Consider the following 6,576-nt stretch of genomic DNA (forward strand, 5'->3'; position numbering starts at 1 on the left):
TCATGGATATTTCTTGACGTACTGGCCTTTTGACCAATACGTTTTTCAGAGACCAATAACTGAGAAAAATAGGCCTACCAGTGTGAACACAGCCTAAGGACCCAGTTTGTGGGCTACATACCGTCAGTTGCCAAGTTACTGGTGAACTGGTTAAGTCCTGAAAAGCCCCCTGTGATTTTAATAAATAGAAAACAAGTGAATAACTCAATAGGATGTGATTAAACTAGCCATTAAACATTTGGGTATTTGCAGAAAGTCAAAACAGCTCATTTGGATACAACAGCTCAGAGAGAAGATTAAAATCAATCACTCCTTGGTCAACAACACCCTTGAGTGTCAATACCAAGTCAGGAAATTCTTAATTTCATCATAGCTGCAAAAATGTCAGAAGACCATACTATATACACCATTTGGTTGGTACTCATTAGGTTAAAAACAAGGAACTTAAACATCACTCCAAAAGAAATCAAGCCAGTTTCTAAACGCGTTTTACAAGATCTAACCATTGAAGTAAGAACTACTGGTAGTGAACAAAAGTTTTTTTTTTTTATATTAACACACATACCGGTTTAGGCTCATCCTCTTCAATTTATCAAAGACTTAGAGGCATTGTAATCAACTCGAAGATGTAGTGGTTTGGTGCTTTTTCCCTTCTATAATAAGAGAATGCATAAAGTGAAGTTGTGTGAGCCATCCTTTTAAGTAAACTAACTTGATTGGATAGTGTGTGCTTGGGGTGTTCTATTGGCTATCACTTGGGACAATAATTACATGTCAAATTAGTGTAATGATTACACAGCTGTAAATGTTGTGTAATTGAACGAACCAGGGACAGGATTGGACAACCAGAATCACTATGGTCGCATCTTTGGTGTAGCGCATCATCAGAATAGCAATTTGGCTGTTTCTATATATCGCAGGTGTGTAGCATCTGGCCCTCCTGAGACGTGGAACGATAGGCTTTTCAATTGATGCACATTACAGAGAGAAGCCAGACAATAAAATAGTCTGATTCTCATTAATACATCCAAGCCGTCTGGAGCATTATCAGTAATTCTGGAATTAACAAGGTGGAATGTTCGCAGCTAATCAGAAACATTTATTTTATGAAAGGGAAGATTGCCAAATTAGATGGGGCACGGCCTGCCTTAACTTGAAGGATATGGGAATGGGATCATCTGAATATCTTTGGTATACTTTGGTTGTGTTCCTCTGCTCAAACGTTGCTGGCGTGTGTCAGCTCTTACAATGCCGGATAAGTATTTTACGTATAAACTAACCAAATGTTACAGCAACCTGGCGCCCAATGGCACTGTCGATGACGTGGCACGGAACCATTGGTTGATGCATGCAACGTCTTAGCAGGGTAACACGACCTCGGTCTTCACAAGATAGACACGAGTACGCAGAGTAAGGCATGGAAATAACAAAATAAGACGAGTCTTTATTTAACATTCATTAACAAGATATGAAAAGACATGCTATTCCACAGAACCTTTAATAGACTACATAGTGCACATAAAGCAGTAAATGTACCACAATACCCCATTTGTTGTTAAATGCAAAATAAGTCAGGTTTTAACAAATTGACAGCATTGTTTTCCCATCAACATATAATCATTTTGTTTGGTCAAATAAACTTTTTGCAGAGGGGACATTTACAACAATTAATTATGACCTGAAGAAGAAAACAATGTGACATTCTAGTATTAACACTAACTTTCGAACTAAACTACAAGTGCACTTTCGTCTTTTTCCACCACATTGAAAGAAAGGAGATTCTTGGTCAGAACAATCTTTGTTTGGAATGTTTACTTTTTTAAGCATAGAAAAAAATATTTATTCAAGAGAACTGGCACCATTGACTGTATTTACATTCCTCATTCATAGCTCACCACTCAAACACAACAATAAAGCGTTAAGAATTAAAGTATTCAATAAGCATTGAGTTATGATCATCGTGCCTGGTTCATTGCATCAGTGATATATTCAGTAACCCTCTTCATTTTAAATCATAGCCGACACACTTCCATAAAAAGTAATGGTGCCAATGACATTTGACACTGGTTACTTATCATACAGTAAGCATCCTCTCTGCTGCAATAATACTATTGTAAACATGTTCAGACAAGTATTAACATGGCAATGTTGTTTTGAATAGAACAGGAGGAATTACCTCACCATTTTTGGCACATAAAACATGTTTTGTCATAAAGAAATATAATGCATAACAGTGGATATGAATTTCATGTAGTCATTCTATTATTTGTCAATGTTAATACTGTTTTGTTATATAAGCCAATGGAAGTTCACTAAACTATACTTTGGTGAGCATATACATTGTAACTTCAATATTAATTTGCTGTGTGAGCAGGTAGTATCTCTTATTTTAACAATAATTAACAGTAACTTAAAATAAATAAGCAGTCCTTCACTAATATGAGGAGATTACAAGTCTTAACGTCGAGGCACCGTAGCTATTCACTATCTTTGACACCAGAGTAGCCTATGAACCAAAGGACAGTTTATAGGCTTGGGAGGGAGTTCTATATAAAATATGGATTATAATGCAGATTAAATGAACATACCCCCCAAAGCATGTCTACACACAGCATGTGTGTGCTCCTATTCCTGTCACCTACTGAAAAACATTACACTGTTTGGTGCAACATGAACAACTTCAAAAAGTCAATGGAGTGTTTTTTTCCACCAGCTTCTGTGTCTGCTTACTGCCATGATCTATGTAAATCATAGCCTGGTATGACCACAATAACATTGCCTTCTGAGAACAAGCACGCAGTGAAGTTTGACATCTTATTTTGATTTTCACCACTTCCTTTATGAATTGTGGAGAGATGGCACAAATGAACAACTAACAAAATTGCCCTCAAGACATTAGAATATAAGTCATCTTTTAATTTGCCTCAATACATCAGATCTTACTTCTCTCAGAGACAAGATACTATTTTCCAAAACAAACATACTCTAACCTTTGACCTCAATAAATTAGTAGCGTGGGCAAAATCCTTAATCCTCCCACTTACTTCAGTGGAATTGTGGTGCTTCTCAATACCATTGAGAGTGGACAGAAGAGAAAGAAAGAAAGAGGAGCTAAAGAGCTCACACTGCCTGTAGGCCTCTCTCGCACCCATCCAGCTGCACCTTAATCTTGTGCAGTTCCTCAATCTCCTGGTGGTGGCGCTCTGTCTTGTGGCTCACCAGAGAGCGGTAGAAGTGGATGGTGAATACCACAAAGATCACCCCCACCGGCACCATGATGATGGTGGAGGCCAAGGCCGCCTGCCAGCCGCTGTGCCCTGGCGGAGCGGCGGACGGCACAGCGGGGCCACTACAGTTCACCTTAGATAGTGCCAGTTCGGCGGCCGCCACAGCCACCTGGTTGGCAGCACCAGAGTCCACGGGCAGGAACTTGATCCAGCAGAGCAGCACCACCTCAGCCAGGAAGAGCAGGATGCCCAGGGCGGTGGAGAAGCCCCAGGCCAACTCAATGTAGTGGTGCATGCGCTCGTGAGGTGACTCACTGACCGAGTTGAGGTTGTGGATGTTGCTGACCGCCTCCACGTGCGGAAGGATGCAGGTGCTGATGAGCAACGCAAATAAGTGTACAGCCACCAGCACCGTGGTGCACACACTAAAGGCGATGAGGAGCATACGCGGGTAGTTGTACTGCATCTCCAGCTGGACCTCCACCATGGCCACCTAGCATGGCACAACAACAACATCACCATTATCATTATCACAGTTCACCACCACAGTGAGCGGGATAGCTACTAGCATAAATGTCAAAACGGCCTACTTTTCAGATTGGTTCACATGCTATTAATAGCAGCCTGGGAGTGAGTGTGCTTTTTTTCTCTCAAGAGGTTTATCTGAAAAATGTCTCAGTCTCTAGTGATACAACGTACAGGCTGACAGGGAAATTGATCTTGAAAACAACTTGAGGGATTATTATCCCTGGAAAATAGTGGGGTAACTCACCATAGCAAAGCCTGAGAGCAGGGCAGAGGTGCGGCTGGAGGCTTTCAGCTTGGCCCGGCTCAGGTAGAGCTTCCTCCAAGACAGGGCCTGTACAGAGTGGTGATTGGAGGTGACCAGCTCCAGGTAGCTGCGGCGCACCCAGTCCCTGTAGTCCATCCCTCCACCCTCCGGCATCTGCTCTGAGCCCCCTGGGGCCGGGGAGCCCATGGGCACATTCAGCTCACTGCTCATGGCAACTAGCAGACAAGAATGGCAACATTAATAAAAGGAAATAAAATAAAATACATTTAGAGTTCATGTTTGTCAGTGTGACAATTTTACAGTATGGTCCAATACACTTGAGACACTATGGCTGAATTCTTGAGACATATCCAAAACTAGACTGCTCACTTTGCTGGGATTCCATTGTTTTATGACTGGTTTGCATCACTCGTCTATAGTTAAGCCCAAAAAAACATGGCTATTGCCAGCTACACAAAATCTTGAGCAGCGAGTGCTTGAAAGTATGGGTTGTGCCTTAATGCCAGCTGCAGCAACAAAAAAAGTACCAGGTTTACATCCTTGTCAATGTTGGCTAAGAATTTAACTTGTGTTTGACACATATACTAGAGATTAAGACAACTCATAGTAAAACGTCTTCTCTTTTTAGTCATATGGCTACATCCTTGTCAGGAAAGTTCAACCTGATACGACCATGATGTCTAGTAGATAGGTAAATCATTTACAACTTGGTAAAATTATTTGTAGCTGAACAATTAATTTTGTGCATGACATTCCTGAAGCCTGTATTACGGGTATTGTTCCCACACAGACATAGTTCCATGTTACTGCACTTGTTCACGAAGACAGACGACCACCTGTGCCAGTTAGCTTGCTCGAACACCTGTGTGTAAACGTAACTGTGGAGGAAGTGTAGTTCGTTGGCTGGAGGCACACAGATGTATGGATCTGTGCAAAACTGCTACAGTAAGTATATATATTTTATTTGAAAGATGCTTTCTCGCCGATATGGAAGTTATGTTTTGAAAACCATATCAAACGCGATGATTGACTTTTCTAAACGTTACAGCAGAGCGTCGGGATTGTAGTTCACATGGTTCCACCGGTAAGAGGTGCTTATAGCTGAGAACCAGTGGGTTAATATCTATAAGCTAAGTACCCACCAAATTAATATATCGCGCTCACGCTAGCCAACTGTTTTATTTCTTTCTAGACAGCTTCAACCTTGCTCTGGCTAGAATCAGCAGTGCGTGGAATATCAACTAAGTAGCAAATAAACCACCAGGAAAAATAACAGGTGCAACCTAGCTAGCCATGTCATAAAATGTTTATTTCAGTCATTCCCGCGTCCAACTGCTCCGCGGTGTTGCTAGTACGGCTAACGTTAACGTTACTCATAAAATGTTGACGATGTGACTTCCTAGCACTCTGGCTAGCATCGCGTTGGCTAAGTTATTAACAAGCTCGGTAGGCTGCTACACGATTCTTGATATAGTTTTACCTTTTTGCCAAGACGTCCTTTGACCTATTAATTCATCCACAAACCTTAGCGAACTTCGATGAATGAGAGGATGGTTAAAATACTTGCTGTGAGTGAGTTGACTACAATCTTTCCTTCGCACTCACTGTTATTTTAGTCCGGAGCATTCTGGTCACGTGATCCAGGGCAGAGTACAAAAACTTCCTCCGTGGATGTTTTTTGGCGGTTGGCAACCAACTAAGGTGCATTACTGACACCAGCTGTATTGGAGGGTGGACCAGAGACAGGGGAGGTCTAAAAAAAAATCTACACAATATTCTCGTCACCCTACGGAAACGAAATACATCATTAAATCGTACATCCCTTTGAAGATTTCCCCCGTGGTTCACTTAATCTGGGCTCTTCAACCCCATTACTCCTCAAATCTAATAACAATCTCTCCCTTTCATATTTCTGGCACTGAAATAGTGGAACACGTTCTGTCTCCATTTCCTGCTGACAATGATCACACCTCCCAGTTGATGTTTCCCCACCAATTTCAATATACGATTGAGTCTTGTGTGTCTCAGCCTCGTGATTACGCTTTCATCCCTTCTCTCGGGCTGATGACCTCCCTGCCCCCACCTTTTCCTGAATTTTCTACAGGCGTCTTCCCTTTCCCTCCTCTTCCACAACTCATCTAATTTGTTTCTAGCCCCTTTTTAATCAACTGGTAAGGCTTCTACTTTACTGATTGACAATTCCATCTCAACCTTAGGATTTTTAAGAGCCTGCTTGGCGATAACATCCACCTCCTTGTTCCCCTCTACTCCCACATGAGCTGGTGCACAGAGGAACATCACAAATACCCCCATCTGTCTCACCCTATAAAAGCACTGTAAAACCTCAAACAATAAATACATTCTGTCTGCTCTGAGACATTAATTTCAGCTCATCAGTGCTGCACAGTAGTCAGAGCAGATGACTACCTTGTCTGGCTCACCACCTCCACCCACTCTGCAGCCAAGAGTATGGCCATCAACTCCATTGTGTAAACATAAATGATCCATTGCTATTTTTGTCACTGCCACCATAAATATTAATCATGAGATATTTAA

At 41.7% G+C, this 6,576-nt stretch overlaps 1 protein-coding gene and 1 non-coding gene across 3 annotated transcripts; both read right to left on the bottom strand.

Moving 5' to 3' along the window:
- Positions 1 to 280: 280 nt before the first annotated feature.
- Positions 281 to 375, bottom strand: LOC135548965 (Z30 small nucleolar RNA). Its single transcript, XR_010456916.1, has one exon. It is a non-coding gene; the product is annotated as a Z30 small nucleolar RNA (small nucleolar RNA).
- A 1,049-nt stretch (positions 376 to 1,424) lies between these two features.
- LOC135548668 (protein orai-2-like) lies at positions 1,425 to 5,691 on the bottom strand. 2 transcript variants are annotated; one of them, XM_064978500.1, is made up of 3 exons: positions 5,545 to 5,691; positions 4,000 to 4,235; positions 1,425 to 3,720 (listed from the first exon to the last, which is right to left on the bottom strand). In XM_064978500.1, exons 2-3 carry the CDS (start codon positions 4,228 to 4,230, stop codon positions 3,121 to 3,123), a joined length of 831 nt encoding a protein of 276 aa, XP_064834572.1. In that variant the 5' UTR covers positions 4,231 to 4,235; positions 5,545 to 5,691; the 3' UTR covers positions 1,425 to 3,120. The 2 variants fall into 2 exon arrangements, with proteins under 2 accessions (XP_064834572.1, XP_064834571.1); XM_064978499.1 differs by having other exon boundaries at positions 5,501 to 5,686.
- Between the last annotated feature and the right edge of the window lie 885 nt (positions 5,692 to 6,576).

The sequence above is a fragment of the Oncorhynchus masou genome, chromosome 11 (genome assembly GCF_036934945.1).
Source record: "Oncorhynchus masou masou isolate Uvic2021 chromosome 11, UVic_Omas_1.1, whole genome shotgun sequence".
In the NCBI taxonomy this organism is placed as follows: domain Eukaryota; kingdom Metazoa; phylum Chordata; class Actinopteri; order Salmoniformes; family Salmonidae; genus Oncorhynchus; species Oncorhynchus masou.